The 24,648-nt window shown below is 42.2% G+C and overlaps 1 protein-coding gene across 2 annotated transcripts in view; it reads left to right on the top strand.

The window, feature by feature from the left end:
• The window catches only part of PTPRN2 (protein tyrosine phosphatase receptor type N2), a 634,307-nt gene that overhangs the window by 523,304 nt on the left and 86,355 nt on the right, over positions 1–24,648 (top strand). Inside the window, exon 13 of one of the 2 annotated variants that reach the window (XM_059465851.1) lies at positions 4,672–4,884. The exons of the other annotated variant lie outside the window; for it this stretch is intronic. Within the exon in view, the coding sequence (XP_059321834.1) occupies positions 4,672–4,884 (213 nt within the window). The remainder of the gene's footprint in view (positions 1–4,671; positions 4,885–24,648) is intronic. 2 annotated transcript variants of the gene reach the window in all.

The raw sequence follows: 24,648 nt of genomic DNA, 5'->3' as shown, positions 1-24,648 counted from the left end.
ATATTCCTTAGAAAACAAACAAACAATGAACCAAAACTTATTTTAGAGAAGTTTATTTTTAAGACTAATGATTTTCTTGTAGAATTCTTTTTTTTTTCTGCCTAGGTACTTTTTTCCCTCCTTGAATGGCATATTTGCAAGTACAATTTCATCTGCACAGAGGAACAATAGCTTTCAGTTGCACAAAGGATTTCTCCCACCCTGAATCCAAACCACAATGCCTCTTGCTCTGATAATAGCTTCTGAAAAGATTTTGTAATGCACAGAATTAATACATGATTATTTCCGCCTCACTTCTCTCATTTATTAGATTCTATAGTGAATTCCAAATTAAAAATAGCACCTCTTGAGTTTCTTAACGTTCTAATATTTTGAAACAAATCATAATCTGAAGTTCCTCTTTTTGCCCATATTTACTAAGAAATCTTCAATTTTTTATTATTGTTCAGAAACAAAGCTGTGTAATATAAATGTAAAAATCGAAGCATGAAAAAATTGCAAAAAAAAAAGATAACGTTGAGTTGTTTAAAAATTAATTGTAGTGATTTTTTCCATTGCTAACTGGAAGAGTGGTCAGGTGCAGTAACTGGCAGATTGGGTTTGAAATCTTTTTAAATTTATGAAGCAAAACAAAACCTCAATTTTAGTTAGAATTTTGCAAGGACCAGAATCATGCCCTATGTCCTAAAGTAAATAATGAAGTGTAACTCTGCTGAGGCATCTGGATGGTGAGTTTCCACATCACTGCATGGGGAGCTCCTCTCTGCTCTTACAAAGACTTTCTCCAACACTTCCAGCATAGGTGTGAGAACTTATTTACATGAAAGCGTACATTAAATATTTACTGACATTTGCCTGGAATTCGTTTGAAATGTCGACTGTTCTGCTGCATCATGGGATGACACCGCGGACGGGACGCTGCGCTTTGATTAGAACAGTGATTTGTGACTCCAGTGTTATGGCTGCTCTAGTTAATGACTCACTTTTGGGTGTATATAAAATGTGTTCTGTCGAGGGACCGGGAAAGCCTACATGAGATCAGACACTAAGAATTTTCTTTCCTCTTAAAAACCCCACAGACCCTCACAGAATCAGTGTACTTCAAGTAAACGCTGTGTGTTTAGGTGTGCTGTTGTTCTTTGCTTTCTAGCATTTAAGCTAGGTCGGGCTGTTTCAAAGCAAGGCTGGATGAACACCTCCAAAGCCTCTTCATTCAGATTCACTTTCTAAGCCATTCATTTAGGAATTAGTTGTTTTTCCTTCATTGGAACTTCATTGATACTCCACACTTTTCGAAGGAGAAAATCATTCAGAGGAATGTCAATATAATCTCTTATGTGAAGTTTTAAAAATGCATACTTACATGTAGCTGAGTTTAATATTTAATTGCGTGTAATTTATGTGGTCTATTTATTTGTTAAGCCTTGGGTGGGGAAGTAATTTGTTTTTCTTGTTATGCAATAGCTATTGTTCCCCTTCCACCCCAGGCACACGCACCACGGCAGCCCCAACCAGCACAGGGAGAGGTGTTCTGCTTTAAAAGACATCCGACTGTAAATGTCAAATTCATAAATATTTAAACACTTTTCTTTCAATTTCAAGTCAAGGCTGACAGGACGCCTCTAATTAACCCTGGGCTCCGTTTCAGGCTGGGGCCTTCTTGCAGGGAAGAATCAGGGGGTTAGGCGAGGTGGGGAAATCTGTGCTCTTGGTTAGAGGCAGCGGGGCGGCTGGGGGGAGAGGTGGGAGGAGGGAAGGAGCTGGTAACTAACACGTCGGATTAATTTTTACCCGTTTCATAATGTGATGTTTGGTCACCGAGCAGGATGAAAGGGCAGCGGGTTCCTCCAGCTGCCTTGGGGACAGTGGGGGCTGTGTCCTGATGGGGCGTGCTTGGGGACCGGGCTACCCTCTGCGGTTCGGGGTCCAGGGACGCCGCCGATGCGCGGCCCGGGGCTGGAGCCGGAGCCGGGCGATGGGGCTTTGCCCCGGCGCACCCGGCGCTTCCTGCGGGACGGCGCGGGGGAATCAGCCGCTGGGACAGGGGGATCAGCCGCTGGTCCCTCCCGGGGGCGGCATGGGGGCTGGCCGAGGTGGCCCGGAGCACCAGACCCCGCAGGCAGGGAGGGGAGAGCGGAGTCGTCCGGGCCCCGACGGCAGTGGCTCTGGAGCTGCTCCCCGTGAGGCGGGAGGGAGGAAAGGGATGGGAGAAGGGCCGGCGGCTCCCGGCAGAGCCCCTCTCCCTTTCCCCTCTCCCTTCCCCTTCGGCGGGCACCGGCGGGCAGCGGGGAGCGGCCGTGCCCCCTGCCCTTGGCCCTGCCCTCCCGCCGCGGGGCCTCCATCCCCTCCCGGGGCACGGGGGTCGGGCCAGGCGTGGGCGCCGCTCCCCCTGGACGTGCAGGGGCTTTGCAAGCCCTCGCTGGCTGGAAGCCTGTCACAAGGGACAGGGCTGCACAGACTCTCCCAGGGCAGACTCTTGGCAAGGTGTAAACAACGCCGAACGCCCCACGGAAGGTTTCTAATTCTTCCCTGTGCTTCAGGCTCCCGAGTGCAGCTGTACGCTGAGAATATGTAGGGGGGGGGGGGGTCTTCGAGCAATTCTTTTGTCAAGGGCAGCTAGCTCCGAGGACGGCAGCCCTGGATTTGCGGGGAAAACTGTCTGGCGAAGTTGGAAGCAACATCTAAAATAGCTCTAACTCCAGTGGGAGAAAGAGCCTGCCGCCCTTTCTCTTCTGCATGTTTACTCGGAGCTTTTGACAGCACTTTGTCAGCATCATTGTCATCGTATCTCTCGCATAGCCCTTTCCCTGTGTGCTTGGTGCGGCTCTGTCACACGGCACCCGGAGAAAAGAAATCGTTTAAAACCGTGGTAGAGATAGCAGAGACGTAAGGCTCAGGAGCAGTGCCCGAAGGTGCCCGCCAGCCTCTTTCCTCCTGTCGGTGCCCCGGAGCCCAGCCGGGGGCCGCCCGATGAGCGGGGCCGGCCCGCGGGGGACTCCGGGGCTGCGGGGCTTGTCCCTGCCCGGCTGAAGGGGGGCAAACACCGCGGCGACAAGGATTAACGTCCCGGGGCGCAGCGCTCGGCGAGGGGGCGCCGGCACGTCGGCGGGAGCCGCCTATTGAGATGCAGATCGCGACCCTTGGCCCCGGGGGGACGGGGCCTTTCAGGGAGATGCTAACGGCGGAGCGCAGCAGCCCTTCACCCCCGCGGGGCCGAGGCGGCTGCCGTCGGTGCTGCCCCTCCCGGTGCCCCCGCCCGCCGCGGGCCCAGGGCGCGCTCCCCCGGGGCAGGTGCCCGGCTGGGGCCGCGGGGGCGGTGGCGAGGGGGCGGCCCCGGAGCCCCCCGCGGCCGGGGCGGGGGGGGTGGGGGTGCAGCCCCCTCCTCCTGGTGGCTGTTGGGATTTGGAGGAGGGGCCGTGCAGGGGAGGGGAGGCGGCGGGCGCGGCGGTGGCCGCGCGGACGGACGGACGGACGGACGGACGGACGGCACATGGCCGGTGGCCGCGGCCAGCCCTGTGCCCGCCCCCCGCCGCCCCGCCGGGGCGCACGGAGCCGCGATTCTCCTCCGCGCGGCGCATCCAGGCAGGAAAATCCGGGAGTCTGACTGAACCTGCATTTCCATTAACTCAGCCTCAGCCCCGGCTAATCCGCAGCACTGAAGGCAAGGAGGCTAATTAATGACAAGCTTTTCCAGTCAAGACCAGCGATAATTGCTTTGGTGGCCTTTATGATTACAAGATAAAAATGGACCGGGCCTGACATAAGAGCCACTGTGTACACTGCAAGACAGGAGGAAATTAAGAGCTGGCTAGCTGAATACGGAGCAGAAAATTACTAATAGAGGGGAGATAATGAATAGGCCGGCTAGGCATTCATGGGGAAAAATCCATTTTGTTACCACGCGAAATTAGGTGGTGGAAAGGAGTTTGCTAATTGTTCTCGTCTTGTAGCAACCAGGACTGAGGCAGGGGCGTGCTTTTCAATTCATTTCCCTGGTAATTGTGAAAGGGGGAATGCAGGCCAAATGAGTCTTGCTGCAATTTGCGCGCCTGGTCTTTTCATTTTCATGTTGCGTTTTTAATTGTTGCTAATATAGGTTATAATGAAGCTAATGAGGGGAAATTATTGTACAACTTTTTAGCACATGGAGACAAGTGAAATGCACTAGAAGGATTCTCTCCTATTGCTGCAAAAATAATAGTAATCTGGAGGAGTTTGGAACTATCGGGTTTTTTTTAAAACCGCTTCCCTCTACAACAGACAAAAGGAAGGATCGCCACCTACTTGTTTTGTTTTTGGTTGTTTTTTTTTTTTTTTTTTTTCCTGTGTTTTATTTTTCACTAAGAAAAAAACAATACCGGATTTTCCCTTGCTGCGCCCCTCGCAGCCCCTGGCCCTCGGTGCGGTGCGAGCGGAGCCGCGGGGCGCTCGGCGGTGCTTGCGCGCATCCCGCGGGTCCGCCTCCGCCTCTCGGTAGTTGAGTGCGAGCCGCCGGAGGGGAGGGCACGGAGCGGGGCACGGCAGCCGTCCTGTCCCTGTCCCTGCCCCTCCGTTTGCCTCCCTCCCCGGCCGAAAGTTAGGGCTGCCGGGTGCTCCCCCCGACGGGATCCCCCCTCCGCGCTGGTCCGCGACCGCGCAACTCAGGCGCTGCCTCTCTCTCCTTCCCTGCAGAAAAGCAACGTCCCGCCGCTCGCTCAGCGCGGGGAGGAGGCACAGTCCGCGAAATTCCTCCTCCTCACCCTCCTCTCCCTCGCCTGCATCGCCGGGGTCCTGGCGGCGTCGGGGGTCGCCTACTGCCTCCGCCACCGCGCCCACCACCGCCTGAAGGAGAAGCTCTCGGCCCTGGGGGCTGACGCCGGCTCCGATGCGCCCGCTGCTTACCAGGTAAGAGCGAGCTCTCCTCCGCCGGCCCTGCCCCGCTGCCCGCAGACCCCCGGGGGGGCCCCTCTCGCCTTGGGAGTCGTGGGGGTGGGTTTGTTTCCGACGCTTCCCCCCCGCCCCCGTTCCATTCATAGTCCCGCGGATTCGGTGTGGCAGCTTTTTACTACTGGGTATTAATCTTGGCTATTCTGGTAGCTGCTGTAAATTCGTGCCTAATTAGAAGCATTAAAAAAAAAAAAAAAAAAAAAATCCCAGCCCTTGCCATTGAAATTCTCAGAAAAATAACATTAATATCCATAATCTGTCACCCCTGCCACTATTAATAACGAAAAATCTTTAACATTTATGAGGAATGGATTGCACGGTTATCTGAAGATGTCTCTCTTTTTGAGTAATCGACTTCTTCAGGGTCTGATATGAAAAGAGCCTTTGACCCGATCTGTTGCCACCTTCTGCCATTATTCAGATAAAATGAAATCTAATGCTGATAGATGGGAGGTAAACCAGGACTGGTTCTAGGAGAACAATGATAGCAGATGTGTACCCAGTAATGCTGGAGGACTGCGCTCAGCTTCTCAGAAATAAATCAGAAATCTCCAGCTTTCTCTTTCAGTTTCAAAAGTGTTGGGTGGAGAGACACTGTATCTTCCTGAAGTTTGTTTTAGATCATATGGCACTTATTTCTTGGTGTGTTATTGGTGTGGTAGTGCATGTGTTATTGTCATAAACCAGACAGCCCTGGTCTGCTACCCAAAATATTTGGAGTGTGACCAGGAAAAAGAATCTGAGAATGTGTAAACCTTGTCTCTGTAGTATCTCTGTCTATTGTGCACCCATGGGGCCTCGCTAACGGCACTTTTTTGTCAAGTTTTGTTTTACTTTCTTGTTCTGCTTAGGATCAGACATTCTAGCCTTTCTGTATTCTGGAGCTGAGATAGATTTAAATTGGCAGTTGAGAGTATTATGGGAATAAACTCATATTTCCTCACAAAGTTTGGATCTGTCTGTACCTCTTAGATATTAAAGATGTAATGCATTAAGTATATTTCCACAGGGTGGGTCTAGAGAGAATTAAGTACAGAATAATAAATATGAATGTTTCTGTAACAATTAGTATCTTCAGGAATGGTTTTGGTTTACACTTTTAAAGACATGTTTACTTTTAAAAAAAATCATTGGATCGCATCTTTGCATTTAATGACTTCCGAAGCAAGACAGAGTGAGAGCAAGAGCATTTCCTGTAGACAAAAAGAAGGAGTGTTCTCTGGGATTAAGTGTGAACAAAACAGCAGTTTATCAGTTTTGTTGGCCAGTGAGATTGTGCCCATAAATATTTTTGTTTGATTTTAATAGGTGACTTGCTGTTGGCTTATTTAAAGCACAGAAGCAATAGGTAGGCTTTCTCTCCCATTAATTGTGAATACAGGAATTCTTAATTTTTTTGAAAAGCCCTCCAGGTTCCAAAACCACACTTGAAACTGAATTTCTGATAATTAACAGGACAATCTTCCTACTGACAGCTCTAATTAATAGTATCTGTAATTAAAATCGTGCCCTTCCAGCAGGAAAATTGTTTGAATTTCTTGGAGTGACCTTTTTTGCCATTTCTCCTGGGAGTGTAGTGGTTGATATTGATTTTATAATGAGCTCGGTTTGTTTAATAAGAATCTGTAATCCAGACATTAAATGAAATATGTGCTTCCATTTTTCTTCACAGATTTATATGTGTTTTAAAATCTTCATATTTAAATCTGAGAGTGACATTTTCTGTTTTGAAAACAACAGCAATGCTTCGAGGTTGCTGCTCAGTTTTTCAAAAGCAAGACTGTATTAATATTCTTTGTTCCTGACCTCTGGGCCTGGTCCTAACCACCTGACTTCTTAAACAGTTCCACTAGGTTTTCAGGAGAACTGTACTCATGAGTGGGAGGAAAAATGTTTTTCCTTAAAAACAAAGGTTTCTAAGAGCTTGGCTCTCCACCCATGGAAGTAAATGGGAATTCTGCCATTTGTTTCAATGGCAGCAGTAGGAAGCCCTACTTCCTACTGACAAAATGCACAGGCAGTTTTGATGCTGCTAAGTAGCATTTTATCAAAATGAATTGCTGTGCCTGGTCTGTATATAATAAACTATTCACGTGGATTTGAAGAGAAATAGGATTGAGCCCTGTTCACATTGTCAGAATCACCTTATGTTGAGCTGTGTTAAGTGTAATGGATATCTGATGTAATGCATGTTTTGGATAACATCAATTAGGTCTCAGAAGGGCATCTGCTATCTTTTTCCTCATCTTCTCTGGATACTTATAGGGGAATAATATAACCTCTGTAATATGGGGGTAGGAAAGAGGCAAGCAGCTTTCAAAACTGTACCTACTTGGTTCTGTTATATGTTTCCCAAGTAGCCACTCAGTTAACTCAATGTTTTTTAAAAATATGAAATATATCAGGGCTGCTGCCACTAGGCTTTGAAGCACAGTACTCCAAAGTGTTGCTGCTTACAGCTGACATGACAATTCAGATTTATTTTTTTATTTGAAGGGGAAGAAATTGGTTGGTATAAAAGGGCCTGGTGGCCCAATGTGATTCAGAGAGAACACCGAAATATCACTTCGATTCACATGCTTCTCAAAATGTCAGTTGTTTATATCTTCACATAAACAAGACTGACCTAAATTTTCAGCATTTAGTAGAAGCATTTTTCATCCTAACCCAGTTTAGCCAGGGGAGTTCATTCAGGGTTTTATTCCTTCCTTACTTATCCTGTGAACTTGGAAGAGTTTTTTCCCATGGCTGTTTATTTGCGGTCCTTGGGGGTTTTTTCATTCCCTTTCTGGTTTGTGCAGTGAAATGCCATCTTGAGAAGGGGAAAACAGACAAACCATATTATCAGGGAAACAGCAGGTTGGCTGCTAAGTCTCCCCCCGTTCTGGAGGCGTAGCACTTGTCATGTAACATCACCCTCCCTCAGGCACGAGCACTCCTTCCACTTAGCTACTAACACAAGTATTTCTTGTGTAACTGTGTGAAGAGGGCAGGACAACCAGTACTGGATAAAAGTTGAAGCAGGCAAATTAAACTGCTGCAGTGCTTCTGATAAGCTGCCAAACCTGGTTATTCAGGTGTTGGGGTAAGGCAAGCAGCTGGCCCTCGAAGTGTTGAGGTAGGGAAAGCCTATTGAAAGACTAAGTAACAGGAGGAAGGATAGATACACAATTGAAACTTCATTTATCTTTGAATCACTAAACAACAAAATTACAGGCTGGTTTAATTAGACAGTAGCTGAGGAGCTTTTCAAAATTAATGGAAATAGTGTGTCTTGTAAAATGTTACGTTTTATCCCTAAAGGCGGACAGTTTTTGTTTCTCTCACAAACACATCTCCTGTCCTTTCAAAGCACACGTGGAATGATTAGATAAGTCAGCGTTAGCATTCAAGGATGACTAAAAAGAGGCTCTTGGTGCCTCCGCGGAGCCCCCGCGCATGCGCGCACCTGCACCCCTGCTTTTAATTGTTGCTGGCATTGCTTTGATCTTCTTTGAAAAGCAAGTTTAGCATTCTGCAAGCCCACTCTCTGGTCCAGGAGATTAGGGCAGAAGCGTTTTAGGAATTTTCAGCAGACGCTCTTTGATTTATTTCACAACACTGAGCAGATTTTCTTCATGCACTTTGAAGACTTTAGAACATAACCCAGAGAAAAACGGGCATTCAGGCATCAGGAGCAGGCAGCAAACAGGGCCACTAAGTGCACATCTTACTTGTCACTGCTCCCATTAGTGAGCAATTTATTAATGTAATGAGTGTGTGGTAGTGACTGCTACGATTTAGGGATGCTCTGTTTGATTCAGGGTGATGTATTTGTCAGTCCAGCTGAACCCTGGCTTTTGACCCCTGTGTGGGGAACGCTGGGGGTGTGCATGTTAAATCATCAACATATTTTATACTTTGCACTGCAGAACTTTCCTATGAGCATGGTCTTCTGCATCACTGATAATGCTCAGCAAAACCTTGTCCATAATGGAATTAAAAGGCAAAAGTTAAAATGCTCTGAAGCTGGCTTCAGCAAGCTTGCCTTTTAATATTTCATGTCAATAACATTCTTTTTAATTTTCCTTCATCTCAAAAGAACTTCCTTTGAAAAGTGAGGAGGAAAAGACCAAACAGTTTACAATGAAGTTCTTTCTCAAACTGCCTGAAGTATTCAAGGTTACATGCAGATGGATTACCTCATCAGCTGTTTTAAAAACTTGTCCAATTAACTTGATTTGGCAGGCATATAGTTGTAAATTATATGTTAAATTCTTCATTATTACATGTATTGTATTATGTATAAATTATATATTCCTTTGTCAAATACAGTCTTATTAATTACATTATCCTGCTGGATTCAAAGCCCCTAAGAACTTCTCCATGCTCTTACCGATTTGATCCCGCTGGTATTTTTTATTAGAGATGTTAAGAACACACTATTTGCAACAATTACAATAAATATTTTGCTGCAAATATTTTAAAATACTCCAACTGAAAGAATCTGCTGGAAACAAACCCTCTATTTAACCATCATGCATGGTTTGTGTGTTTAAATACAGATAACTCATTACCTCTAATATGGCTTAATATTTTACACTCCAGACTGAATTTCAAAAGCAAAATTGTTATTATAATATTAGACCTTAATGTTATAGTAATACTGTATATCAGCTCCTTAGAAATTGTGGGCTAAGTGACATGGGGGGGAGGGGGAAAGGAAAATTTTGCTGTTCTTATTTATCAAGTTGTCAGTAATACTCCAATTAACATCACCTTTATTACCAAGGGAAGCTGGTAAACTGAGGATAATTTGTACTATAAAGTATTACCTTCTACCTTTATATCACCTAATTTTCAAGGACCCTCCTACACTTAAGCACAAAAGATATCACTGAGGATGAAGTTATTCAGTACATGAGTATTTAGTAAACATTTCAGAAGGAATACATTTTGTAAGGATTTTGGATAGATGAAAATTTTGCCTTAAGGCAGAATGCTGTGAAGGCTTGCTTGTGTTCTCTACTGGGAAAACAAAGGGCATAATGCATTTTTAATCTTTTCTTTTCCTGTGTCCTTATTTAAAGAAGCAAAACGATATCATCTCATGACTACGTAAAGCTACAGGACAAGCTGTAATTTTTTGTGATAAAGCATATATGGCATGGTATATGAATTAGAAGAGTTGTTCTTGTCCATTTAAGTCTGCTTATTGTGTATTATATGAACAATTTTGTCTATCTTTGATTGGCATTTTGTCTCAGAATAAGTTCTCAGGAACCTGCAGATACTTTGTGCATAGAGTAGTTACATAAACCACTGTACTTTAAGGTGAGACAGTTTTCACAGTGTACAAAATATGTGTGACTACACAGAATTCACAGTAGTCACACACAGCGATTCTGGGAGAGGAGAAGGGGGAGTGTTTCAAGGTGATTAGAAGAAGAGTTTGCCTTATGTTTAAACACTTCCTTGAAGTCAGACAAGTCAAAGCAGAATGATGCAAAACAGGATGTGTACAAATCTGGATTTAACTTTTAGTCAATTTTTTATCTGATTAGTGTTCAGAGCTATCCTCCATTCCTGTGGTGCAGTGGACTCTGCCGTTTCCCTGACCTTGCTTCCTGTGGTAGTCATAAAATTGAGTTAAATGGTAGCAGTGCTCTAAATGGCATTCCAAAATACTGTATGAATCTATAAAGCAGTAGAAATTTATCAAACTTGCTTGGTCAATAAAACAGGATACAAATAAATAGGGGTTTATTTGGTAACACAGCATTTAAAATCAACTTCAAAAAATACTGCTCAATGAGAAATGCCCATCTTAAGGGCTGGAGCTTGATGGCAGAGATTTCAGAGGGCACTTCTGGAAGTCTTTATTTGAGCCTGTGGTGTGTGTCTGGAGGAGCAGGGCTCTCCTGTCACCTCCTGTCCTTGCTCTGCCCCTCTGCTCCAGCACACCCAGCCTGGCCAAGGGGCAGCCCTGGGGGAACCACACAGGCTGTAGGAATGGGGCTTGCTGGGCTTTTACTGATGTCTCTCCTCCAGCCTTTTCCTGTCTACATGAATAACTTCTGTGAATTACTCAGTGTTGGACAAATGGACTTGCTCTTACCAGAGGAGGTTTCACTTCCACAGCCCAGCCCCTAGGCTGCTGCAGCAGTGGCAGTGCAGCAACACCTCGGAGTGAAATACTCCTTACATTAGAGTAGGCAGGTGAGAGAAAGGGCTTTTTGCAGGTGTGGAAGGAAAATAAGCATATATGCAAATCCTGGAGTGCTTGGATGAGATGATGCCATGCAGGTCCACATTTTCATTAAAAAACTATCTTTTTCAAGTAGTTGTCCATTTTTCTGCATAGGACTCATTCAAAGTGGCAGAGTGAAGGTGATGCTGACCCTCTCCTCTTAGCCAACTTTATTTTTCAAAAGTATGATGCTTGAGCTTGGTGTTTAGTGAAACAAGGACAAACGTGCCCCAAGCATCCCACAGGATAATTTCTGTGTATCTAGGATGTAAGAAAATGCTAAGTAAAAATAGTAGGAGGCAAAATTAAGTTTGTGACTCATTTGAATTACTGGGAAATCCAGAGTCCTTACCCAAACAGGCATTTCTTAGAAAATGTGCTGGAGGTGCTCTGGACTTGCAGGCTGCATCTTGCCTGGTAAATCAAACCAGTAAATATTTTGAATGGTCCTGGCACCGTTTCAGGTCATGCCACCCAACTTTCCCCCAGTTTCTTAGCAGAGTAAGCACAAACAAAGAAAAATTAATAAATTCACTCAATAGGCAGTTTTATTAATAATTTGGCTGTAGCCACCTGGTTTTAGAGGGTGAGAATTCCTTCTGCTTTATCTACCCTAACTTCCTGTCCTGGACCACCAAGGTCCAGGCTCCTGCTCCCAGGATCCAGCTCCTGAGCATTCTGCTCCTGCTTCAGAGCACCTTTCACCCATCCCTGTGGTGCCACAGGCTGTTTGCCAGCTGAGCGTGGGCTGGTTCTGGATAAGTACAATGGATTGTCTCCCCCTGGTAAATTGATTGTGTCCCAGAGCCTGTATGTTATAAAGAAGCCAAAGATAACCACAGCCTTGCCTAATGGGCTGGAGAGTATTTGATTTGCAGTCCCAGGCTGTACATCATCTCAAGTGTCCCGATTTCTTTCTGGAATAACTATACTGTCTTCAATGGCTTTTTTTTCCCCCCATGTAATGTAGAGGATAATCAGGCCTGTCTTTCCTACACACTTCTACCCTTTTTTCTGTTTTAAGATTTTCCTTTTTCTTTTGCAGCATCTCTGTTATCACGTTTCAGATTTGACACATTCTTCTATTGTGTGTTCTCTGAATGCTCAGCAGCTAACACTGCAATCTGGCTTGCTGATCCTTTCATTTTCCTCCAGAGTGCTGCACTGGAAGGAAAAAATACATTTTTAAAAGTTTTTAACTGGAAAGTTTTGGGGTTTTTTTTTGCAGGATAAATCTTATACCAGGGCCTCTGAAAGGGAATAGAAATTTTGTGTAAATAAGCAACTGTGGTAGATGATGTTTGTCAGTTCTTGTAGGACCATGTTGCCTGTGAGCAGGAACAGGTTGCAGTTTATTCTCTGAAGTCTGTAAGGTATATAAAAGCATTCTTCCTACTGCTTTCTTGTTAGCACATCTGTTCCTCCTGCACACCAGTCTCACAGGATGGGGAAGGGAAGAGGGACAGGGATGCTGTGTTGCTTCCTTTCTCCTCTGTGCGTGCAGGGAAGCTGTGCTGTGCTTGGCTCTGTGGGCAGAGCAGGGCTGTGTCCTGCCCAAACCACCAACATCTTACCTCCAAGATCTCTGTTCTTCCTGCACTGTGTGTTTGTGCTTCACCTTTGGGAAGGCTTTGAGGCTGACTGCAGCCATCTGAGGTTTTTCCCTGGCAAGCCCACACAGACTTGGCTGCTTTGAGACAGGACAGATTTGCTTTGCTGGGGACAGATGGACAAAAAGTCTCAAATCTCAAATCCTCTTTCCTCTGCCTGTAGCCCTGTGGAGACCCTCGTAGGGATGTTGCTAAGAGGAATATTCAGATTGGACTGATAGTTTTGCTTGTTCTATTGTGATATAAACTATAAGACAAGTTTGGGTAGAGCAGGCTGGAGCTCTCCTAGGGCTGTGCTGCTCCAGTTTTCTTAAGGGCACAAGTGAGAGGTGTCACACCAAACAGCCTCGTGGGTGTGTGTGACATGTGAGGGCAAGGAGATCCATGGAAGGCCTGTGTGCTGAGCTGCAGCAAGTCAGACATTAAAAATGTGATTTGGATTGGCTGGACAAGAGGCCCAATTTCATTTCTCTCAACAGAGAAAAAGCTCTGGCTCCAGGGATGGGAGCCTTCTATCCAAGATATTTTCTTTCTCTTGTAATTTCATGCACAACAGAGATCTAAATTTTTACAGTTCTCTAAACCACTAGAAAAAGACAATCTGAGTGATTTAATGCACACCAGCAAGGCATGATAAAGGACTGAGACAGCTTACCTGACTTCTTTGTTCTGTGGTTTTTTTGCTGTGATATGTTCTAAGCTGTCAGTGTTGCTCCTCTATTTAAATTCAGTTGGGGCATTCCTGCAGCTCTTCTCCTTCCAGTTCAGGTTTGCAGCTTTCAGTTTTTATCACTTGTATTCTTAGCAAACAACCAAACCAAGACTAAAGAAGGGAGACTGTAAAAGGATGTTCCTAAAAGTTAAATCCCTCAAAGAAACAAAATTAATTTGGAGGATGAGAGAAAATAGCTTTTGAATGGGAGAAAATCAAATTTAGTGTAAATGGCTTATCCAAAGGAGAAAATCCATGAGGTCTTCTCTAGCTTTGTTGACCAGTTTCTGTACTTCTTACTAAAGACAAACAAATGATATTTTATTGATGGTTGTTTGGGATGGCTGCATTCTGAACAAGCACAGATTTTGACCAGAGCAATAGTTTTTTTAAATTTTTAATCTTTCATACAGATAAAACCCTGCTGAATTTCAGTGCAGTTTTTATTTTTCTGTTTTCCTGTCCAGCTGACATAGTTGCAGGCTTCTTGATGATTCCAGCATTTTCCTTTTATATAGGATGGCTGTTGTTTTGCAGAACCACATTCTGGCAGCCACTCAAGAGATCTCAGAAAGGGCTGATCTTGCTCTACAAAGTGAGAACAGCTCAACATCATCCTGATAAAACTCACTTTTGGTATTGGGATTACATGCTTAGCTTGGCTGATGACAATCACTGTTTTTCCCCCCATCAAGAGTTGCCTGGCTTGGGGAGCCAAGGAGCCTCCATGCAGGTTGGGGGCTTTTCCTTGGTCCCACAGAGCAGCAGAGGTGCTGGTTTGAGGTGGGCTGCACTGGAGCCCTAAGGACCAGCACCCCCCATTTTCTGGTACTGCTGCTCTCAACACCCCCCTCGTCTTCAGCAGTGCACTGGGGAGAATATTCCCATGTTGGAGACATACTGATCTTCCCCACTGCTTAGAAAAGAACAAGGGAAAGATGAAAAGGTAAAATTTGCTATATTGGTGCTTTTCTGACAGCATGGGCAAAAGAAACTTGGATTTTACCATTTTTCAGCTTCCCAAGTGGAGTTCATTCTGGCTTTCTGGGAAGGAAAAATGCCTCAAAATGGAGTGATTTGCTGGAAGAGGTTTTGCTGCAGTGGCTCACAGCACAAGGTGCCAGTGGCTGGCTATTTACATCAAATAGGAGAAATGAGATGGGGCTGAATGTATTTTTGGAAGCAAAACAATGTACACATATAAATTTATCTTATATAGGGAAATTATTTCATACATCTCCCTCTGTACTGTGTGATAGCAGTATGTATAGTAACATGGGAATTTGAGCATGGAAATTCTGTGTATTGTGACCCCCAAGAACAAAATAAAGAACTGCAGCTCCTAGTTAACCTCACTGGAAAGCACTTGGGTGTGAAGCTAAAACATACATAAGGGTTGCCTAGCAAGCTCTTCCAAATTTCAGCTTCTTTTTGGAGGTCTGAGTCAACCCCATTGCTCTGCAGGCATTGTTAACTAAGAATTTTGTTTGCTTCTTTGAGGGCTTTAGAAGTTAATTAAGGATAAATCAATGCTTGAGCCTTCTGTGAGTGCTGGTCACTCCATCGCCAAAGGGATGCAGAAATGGAGGGAGCAAGGAAAAAATGACAAGAATGATTAAGGGCATGGAAAATTCATATGAAGAGAGATTGAAAAGACAGATTATTTCTTCTAAAACAGTAACAAGAAGTAGTATAGAAAATAAAATAAATATATAAAATGAGAAACTGAAGAAAAGAGTGAAACATTTATTCTGTCTTTGGCCACCAGGACAAAGATTTTCAGTTACATTAAGTATGTAAAATAAAAGACTAATAGAAGAAAAGCTATCAGCAGAATACAACTGCAGCAAGCAACACTTTCTGCAGAATGTTGTTGATGCACAAGTTGTTAGCAGGAATATCAAAAACTAAAGGAGCCACGTGAGAAAAAAAATTCTGTGATAAAAGAGCTAATAATGTTTTAGAAGATGCCTGTAGCTTCATGCAGGTCTTAAGATAATCCAAATATGAGTGTGACCATTTAAGAAATGGGCCTACTTAGAACTTGTCCTCTTGTGCTGTTCCTGTGGCACATCTTGCAGACAAACTGGTGCTTGGTGGAGAGGTCCAAGGGAGAGAAGTGACCCCCTGTGTTTGCATGGCTTGGGAAAAGAAAATGCAGAACCTCAGTAATGGCCAGGGAAATCCTTTTATTTGAATGAACACACACATTAAACCCTTGCTGCTGCTGCAGGGTATTTAGTGGAACTAAATATTTAGGATATTTAGGTGCCATGGGACAGGTCAGGGACAGTGGAGAGGGCTGCAGGTCTCTTCTGTCCAGGCACTCTCAGGGCACAGCCCTGATCCAGCTGTACACAGCTGTACAGAGAGACATGGCAGAGCCCAAGAAAAATTGTGCATTTTTGCTGCTGTTGCTGTCCTCTCCAAAATATGAGGTTTCTGTATGTCTGACCATCAGTACCACATATTAAATCCCTGTTAGTTTGTCCAGTATCTCCTATGACACCAATACAGTGAAAGTATAGAAATATTGACCATTTTTTAATCCTTGAAGAAACTTTTGTGATGTGTGATAGAAAAAATGTCTGTACTCAGAGATGTGAGGAAACTCATACATACTATTTGTTCCCATAGTTTAATAGGGTTTCTCTGTATTACCAAAGATTTGGCTCTTAATAACCTACTGTGACTTAGTAGCAACTTTGTTCTTTATAGATCCTTTTTTAACACTTGTGCACTAAATTTGCATTTGGTCTTCCCAGCAGAGCTGATGAGGGATTTTAATTTTTTTCGGTAGAGAGTGGGTGAAAAGCAGTGAGTTTAGTTTTCATATCAGGAGGGGGTAATGACTGGCAATTTTGACTATCATGATAGATGATATTATTAAAAAAAGTTTGTCGCTGATGGCCATCTTTGGTAAATACTTCCTTTATCCTTGCATCGCCTCTGGTGTATGTCTGCCTTCTGTGGAGAAAAAAAATAAAGTATTTGGGGATTTTTAGAAGTTTTAGGATTTCTTTTCCCATTTCACTGACTGCTTTTAGAAACTCTGTTACCATGAATGCAGTTACACAGATTTAGGGAGAAGCAATATTAGTCTTTGCAGTGTGGTAGAATAACATTTTTAGACATAAACTAGTGGCTATTTTGTTTCTCTCCAGGCTGGAAGTGCTCACTGAGTCCTACTGGCTGCTGGGAATTCTTATTTCTAGCAGAAATGATCTTCCATTTTCAGTCCTGCAGGGCAATAAAATAGTGGACTACACAGCCTTAATGTATAGCTTTGCTGAGAAACTACAGCTGTCTTGGGACTGCATTTTTTGCCTACTTTGGGCCCCAGGCAACTATAAATGCTGGGAGTGAGAAAGGAAACATTTGTGGCAGTTATCTTTAAGAGCACTGGCATCTGCTGGAAGCTGGTCAGGCTTTGGGTGGGTTAGACAAAGGCAAAACACACGATGGATTTACATGTGGTTCTGCGTGGCCTTTCAGGTTAATTCAATTGTTGCTATGGTTTATTTGTAACCCATACTGGGCTCTGTGGCTCTACTGTGCTAGTGAGGAATTTTCTGTGCCAATTCATATTAAGGAGCAGCTGTGCCCTCATGAGCATGTATTGGAGTTAGTTAAGATGCACAAAACATGGCAAAGGTGAAGTTTGTTATTTTTTATCTCTCTGGTTACTCCTTTAAGAAATCTTTCCTCTTCCAGATTTATACTTGCCATATACTCATATACTTGTAAAGCATTACATGCAGGCACAGCTGAAATGTGGGAAATGCAATTTAGAAACCAGCACTGGTTGAAATCACTTTTTTTGTGGCAGGTAGGTCAGTGTGATATACCATCACTTCCAGAATTGCAGTTGTCTGAACTGCAAGGCCAGTAAAACTCTGACAACCTGAGAAAAAAAAAATTGGGTGCTTTTACACCAGTAGATCTCAGGTGACTTCAGGTGCACATTTTACAGATATATCCTATTCTAAGCACACACTGATTTCCTTGGAGTCATCCAGGAAATTTTAAATTCTTTAAATTCTTTGGGAAGCTACCATGATGTCATCATACTCTTCCAAATCAGCCTAAAGAATCACAGCCTTTCATTGTGTATCTCCTGTTTGTGAAGACCAGGATGCTGGAGTCCTGTTTATTCGGCACTGTTTCACAAAACTTTTAGAAATAAGGGCTCTAAACTGTCATACTCATGCAGTCCCACTCAGTGGTCTTTTGTGGTTTTGTATAGAAAAACATTCCCCAGCTGAGTAACCTAAACATGGTCTTCAATTTTACTGACCCTCTGGAAAGCAGTATTATCCCCAAAAATACCTGTGCTTTCCTGGCATGGATAGCAGGGCAATATTATCATTATTTCAGAGAAATGTCATTAGACCTATGCTGTCATGTCTTCCTTGGCAATGTGAGCCTTGTAGGAGATATCTGCCTCCTTCAGGAGCTTCTGGACTATTCAGATTGCTTCTTCATTGATGAGAGGTTGCTGAAAGAATAAAAGTAAAACTATTTTCTCAAGCTGTATTGCATAGGCAGGATCTTTGGTTCTGTGCAATTTTTATGTCTGCTGAACACCTGGATATGTGTACAAGACCACGATGGCTTCTCATTCAATTTGGTAGGATAAGACTGTGCAAATGTGTGAATTTAGAGGGAATACAACAAAGAAATCAAAGAAATTAAAAAAAAAAAAAGGAAAATTCATTTTTCATTTAAAGTTAGCCATGGTTTCTTTGCCTTTCCCTTTCTTCATGACCTCGACTTTTTTGGGGAAAGGGGAATGATAATGACATGAGTCATCACCAGGAAACACACACGATGCTAAAATAATTGAAATTTTAGGTTTCACAGGCCACAATCAAAATTGAGGTTTTGTTAGGAGAATGATTCTCAAGCCTGTATTTGGCTGTGATGCTGTCAAAAAGAAACAGCATCCCTGGGTTTTAGATCATTTAAAAATCAAGCAAAGTAATCCCCCCTGTCCCAAGGTTCAGAGTTATAGTCAGATATAGAGAGTGTGGTACAAGAGGGCAGATAGTGAACTGAACTGGACACATGAAGGCTGCATTGACAGTCAAAGAAATTTATTTTGCTTTCTTCTTTTTTCTTTCTTTTTTTTTTTTTTTTTGTTTCTCTTCCTCCCAAGATCTATCACATTCAAGTCTAGATAAAAACGAATTGTCCAGAGTGTGGATGTGTAATGTTATGTTTGATGCTGTGTCTTTCAAAATCTTACTCTCAGTCATTTTTTCAATATATCCCTTTATCCCTTTTCTGAAGGGACACAGATATCAGATATAGTTGCTTTTTCTGAGAAGGATAGAAAATATACATGCAAATATTCCTTGTAGGTAAGCAGCTCTTTTATTCCTGGACAAAAAGTAGGCTAAAATCAAGCTAAAGCTTGAAAATGTGTTTCAATAACTCAAAAATAAATGATAATAAAGCTGTAATTATCCCCAAAGCTACAAATACAGTAAATAAGTTAAAGTTAAATTTATAACACCTGAAAGCTTATCAAGTATGCAAAAGCAAAACAAAGGCAGCCAAATGACTTTAGCTTCACCCTGTAGTAACACTAAGCAAATTTAGTTAGAGAATAATGATGTTTATAGTCCTAGATCCATTTGTTAAAAAAAAGAGCTTATCTTATTTTTTTCATTTTTTAAATCTCATTGTCTTATGCATGCATCCACTGCAGAACAGTGAAATCCAGGTTGTATGTGCAGACCTCCTGTGAATAATACCTCTTGAAAAGGAGAATGAGACTTCTGTTGAATTAAATGTACTAACGTTGAGGAAAAAAAAAAAGGTGTTTTAAAGGTCTTATTCCTCCATACCTAGCATATAGATTACATATATTCTTAATCTTCATTATGCATTTGATTAAAAGGTGTAGTCTTGAATAATTTAGAATTGTCAGCATTTTAATTTAAAATATCTGAGAAATATGTTCATTCCACAAAAAAATTAACACAGTGTTCTTGTGATCATGCCTGCTTAAGCAGATTTGTTTCTTGATTGATAGAGTATTAGGCAGGTCAGGTTGGAAGGGTTTGGTGTACACTCAGCTATCACTTTTAATAAACAGTAATTTCTTTGTTTAGTGTCTCTGCATTTTCTTAATAATTATCCATGGAAAGCTTTATTCTTTCTTATATTTTGCTAATTCTAGAATAATTTTGTCACACTTATTTCTGGACTAACTCAAGTGGTTTCTATTTTAATTTGCTAAACAAAAAATTCTTTAAAATGTGGAAATATTAGCCCTGTTTCCTGGACTTAATTTTTGGTTTGGTGCAAATTTGGGGATCAGTTGCAAAATCTATTTTCATTAATATATAGTCATGAAATTATGTTTCTTTTTCTAAATAAACTGAAAAGTTGACATTTCCCTCAGATCCTAGATCTCCTGTTAGTCAGATCTGAGGTGACAGTGGCTGGGAAAGAAGAGCAGTGTTTTAGATATGAAATTATTTTTGTTTGCTTTGGACTGAACATTTTTCATGCTCCTGGTACCAGCTAGAAGAGAATGATTCATGTGCCATCATCACTGGCTGGACTTCGAATACCTGAAGGCATTGCTTAGAGAATTTGCATTAAGTATTTGCAGCATCCTCTCTGGAGGCAGCTTTGAGGGGGAATTGCTCGTGTTTAATGACTGCAGAGCTCAGGTGAGCACTAGCCATGTTCTTAAGTGGGATGCTCCAGTCAGCTCTCCTGCCTGTACTGTGTCACCTGAGCTTCTCAAATTCCATTTTTGCAAGTAAATCAAGAGAAAAGATTCAATATTACTCATTAGCCTCAGTTACATCTGATTTTAGTTCTATGGTTACCTATACTCATAATCCTTACCATGGCATATACATATATTTCTCTCTAAAACATTTCAGTAAACACTGTAGCTTCAATGGATTTTCCAATTTCCTTAAGTGGATTTTCCAGTAGATGACAGATGAAGATTTCTCTGAGCTCTCTTTTGCTGCCTTGCCCTTCTGTGACACCAGTGGGTGCTGAGTATCACAAAGCCACGTGGCAGAAATCACAGCGCCTGCACTGGCTGGTGACGTGGCCTAACACTTCTGCTGGTAAGCAAGGCACACCTCCAAACCAGCCTGGACAGGTATCTGTGGGCTCCATTTCTGGACAGACTCGATGCCTCCTTGTTTGAGAGGAGAGTTTTTTACCTCTTCAGGTTCAGAAACTCACCTAACAAAACATGGTGGCAAGACTGGCTCTCAGTTTTGTCAATTAAAGAAATACAGCAAGTCTCTTCATGCTCTTCTTTAAATGTGGATAAGCTGCGTTTATGCTGCAGAGTGCTTCATTCACAAGTGGAGTGCATGGATTTGAAAATCTATTTGTTGTACCTGAGGAAATAGTTGCACTTCATGCTTCTCCCTGTCTCTGTGTGGACAGCCAAGTATTAGGAATATTTTAGAACCTCATTGTGAAGAGGATTGAGGGGTTTCCAAGAATACTGTTTATGGTTTGTTTAAGGTTATCAATTGTGTGTCAAATAAAAAGCTCACTGCAGATGATCATGGTGCAGTACTTTGAACTCATTTAACTCAACATTATTTACAGAATATTTATCTTGGTTATGGCAGTTTTTGTCATGCAGTGATATTACTTCTCCATTATATACTGCATGTGACCGCCATATAAGTTTGATAATAAATGTTGGGAAATAAAAAACATAGTAAGTGCCTCAGTATGATAGCAATTCCCATGTGATGGGAAATAATGTCATAAACTTCAAATTACCTTTTAAATAAATGTTTATGTCCAACCCATCCATTAGATCATAGCCTGAAGGTCAGGAAGATCGTTTCTTCATCTTTCACTGTATGCATTATGGTTGCTTTTTTAGGTGTAAATGATGTTTTTAAATGAAGAATGGCACTCAAACTATACACAAACAATGGCTAGACATTACTGAGTCTCAGCATGGCAGAAATAGCCTCAGCCACTCTGCTAAATATAGAAATGCAGCAGTAAATTGAATTCATTCTTAGAAAATATTTTTAATGGCTGAGACAATACAGAAATACAGTTTGTGTCATTCTCACAGTATGAAGCTTTGACATTTTAGTCAAGTTTGAATTCTAGTTGTGGTTTGGTAAATGGCTGATTTGCAAAATGCTTGTCAGAGTAAATATTTTGGAGAGGAAGACAGAGCATACCTGAGCATGCAGAGAAGTGCACAGGTGACAGATATTGTACTTACGAGGGTCTGAACCATCCAGGGCTTTGTGCATTTGTGAAAAGATGCCCGCTCAGTAAGTTCCATGGGATGGTGTGAAACGCCCCACACTGTGAGACCCCACTGTTCCCAATGCCTTTTGTAGGAGGGGAACGCTGATGACCCATCTCAAGGCCAGATTCCACATAAAGACATTTACCTGCTTTGAGCTGGATGTCCCTTGTCCGTATGTCCTGGAGGAACCCATGTGGCTCCCCAGAACACCCTGTGCACCAAAGCTTTTACATGTGGTGGTCTTGAACATGTTATCCCTGCAGTGCCAGGCTAGAAACCCAAGTGGGAGCTGGAATGGCTGGGCTGGCAGAGAGGTGGCTTTGGAGACGCAGAAGCTGGAGCTGTGCTGAGGTGGCTGATGTGTGTGTGGGGATGGGGCAGGTTCCTCAGCCAGGGCTGGGCTGGCTGGGAGAGGGGGAAGAAAGAGCTGTCAAGGGCTGTCAGACTGATCTGGAAATAAATTCAAACCAAAAACTTCTGTTTACAGGCAGGGGAAAACCCATTGTCATGGAGATTTAAAACTCCAATCAAGAAATTCAGGGGCGTTTTTGCTTCAGCTATGATTTGACCTTCCTGTTTATATTTAACATTTTTTGCAGCAGAGTGCAGTGACGTGGTTGCTTTGTTTGAGGTATTTGACAGTTACAGCAGTTCTGGGAATTATTGCTTTGGCTCTACATATGTCAGGAAAGAAATACGTTAATATTTGAGATAAGGTATAGGTTTTTTAAACATATTTAAATTTGTTATGCTTCTCAACTTCACCTTCTTCCACAAGGTCCATGAACATGTTAAACTTCATTATAAAACATTTCTTAGTAACATATTAAATAATTATGTACAAAAAGATCTTTTGGTTAAAGGTTAATCTGTTCTAGAACCAATTGTCTATAATATTGTTTCTTTTGTCATTATAATTCATGTACAAATGGTACATTAATTTCTTAGAGATCGCTTGATCTCAATTCTTTTAGTTAACAGAGGTCTATAATCCTTTCCACAGCAACCACTTGTAAAAGCAGAGGATTATGACTTGAGGCAGGATATGAACAGCAGGAACAGATCAACTTAAAAACAAAGATCCTGTTTGAGTACAAATGCTATTGTTAGCACAGAGTTGGGGTGAGTCAAGTGGCAGGATGTCTATTAGAATATAATAAATTCATATCAACGCCACACGGCATGCTAGCCAGAAGACAGATCCTTCTAGCAATTATGTGACAAACTTCTTTTTTTTATACCTTTACTTATTATACTTTTGCTTAGTCCAATAAACCATTCCCTCTAGGAATGGCTGATGTCTAAACATCTGAGCAGCTTTTTGGGTTTTTTGTCAGTTTATTTTCCTGTCTAAAAAGCTTCCGCTCTGTTATACTTTTTCCCAAAATCTGCTAAAAGCAGGGATTTGAAATTACACTACTGCAGGGTCATTCTGAGGTTAGTAATAGACATTGAGGACTATTGCTAGCCTTTCTTACAAAGTGTGTGATCCTCCAGAGAAAAGGAGGAAAAGAGGTTTTTTCTTTGTTCCTATATATAAAAATAAGAGACACACTGACATTTTTTCCTTTATTAAAAAATAAAGTCTTGGGTTTAATACTGATAGTTTAACTGACCTATCTAACACCAATATATTGTGACTCAATTCAGCATATTTTTGAAGTTTAATTTATTTTTCTAATATTTTTCATGTTAAGGTTAGTAGGAAGCTAAAAAGTACCAAGTGACAGAATAGATACCACTCAAGTGTGGAAAACACCTACTTTTGGTAAAAATTAGAAAAACTCTTTCATGGCCTAGACAAAATCAATAAATATACAAAAACACAATGATGGAGTCAGGTAGCAGTTTCACTTGTGACAGTCTTCTGTACAGTTATTCCAACAACTGACACCACATAGAATTAGTAATCTTTGCTTCCCAAGCTTCTGTTGACTGTATTTTTGTAATAGACAGTGAAATATATCCTGTCTATAAATGATACAAATTTTATCTCAGTGTATCTTAATTTGTACATGCATGCATATGTGTATGTATATATGCATATACATCCTGTATTAGATGCTATCAAATAGTAAAAGTCCACATAAGCATCTCTAATGGCAAATAAGACAGAAATTTTGGTAGAAAAGAATATTTGAAGGGGTCTTTAATCATTGTCATGTGGTGACAGGAGGAGACTCTGTACAATGGTTTCAGGGAGTTTGTTTGAATGCTTGCTGCTGCATGGATTGGGATCCCCCTTCAGTCTCCTAGAGTTTGCAAGGTTATAAAAAGGCCCAGACATAGTCTTAAGTTATATTTCAAACTCCTGTCTGAAAAAAAGATTTTATTGCAGCTGATAAAGAATGGTTTTCAGATCATCCTACTGATGGCACTTGGGCTGCAATTAAATTATCAATGAATAAGAAAACAAAAGCCATGGCATTCCAATGGTATGAATTTTTCAGCCTGTATTATTTTGTTAGCCTGTAGCAAAAGATTGAGCTCTTAGTACTCATCTGTGCAGAATGAGTAATCTGAGACAAATGTGTACCCACACTGGGTGTGCAATTTGGCCACATCTTATAGACTTGCCAAGGGGCCTCGCAGCCAAGGACCCCTCATGGGCAGTAGTCATATGTTAAAAATGATCATTTTATTACAATATCTGTGATTTCACCACCACAACTGATTCTAACAGCATTACAACATGACAGTGTGACTGTGGGTCTGCTCATCCTATAAGAATCAGAATTTTATATTATCAGGAGTTGATTTTACCAGCAGGATTTTCTGCTACCTAACCAGAATTCTGTATATTTGCACGAATTCTATGCATAAGAGCAACTGAAAATACGTATTCCCAGTGCTATCTATATTGGTGTTTCAACATAACTTGCATTAGTGTGTGTGATAG

The sequence above is a fragment of the Ammospiza nelsoni genome, chromosome 1, assembly GCF_027579445.1.
Source record: "Ammospiza nelsoni isolate bAmmNel1 chromosome 1, bAmmNel1.pri, whole genome shotgun sequence".
In the NCBI taxonomy this organism is placed as follows: domain Eukaryota; kingdom Metazoa; phylum Chordata; class Aves; order Passeriformes; family Passerellidae; genus Ammospiza; species Ammospiza nelsoni.
This window is presented reverse-complemented; position numbering and strand designations above follow the sequence as displayed.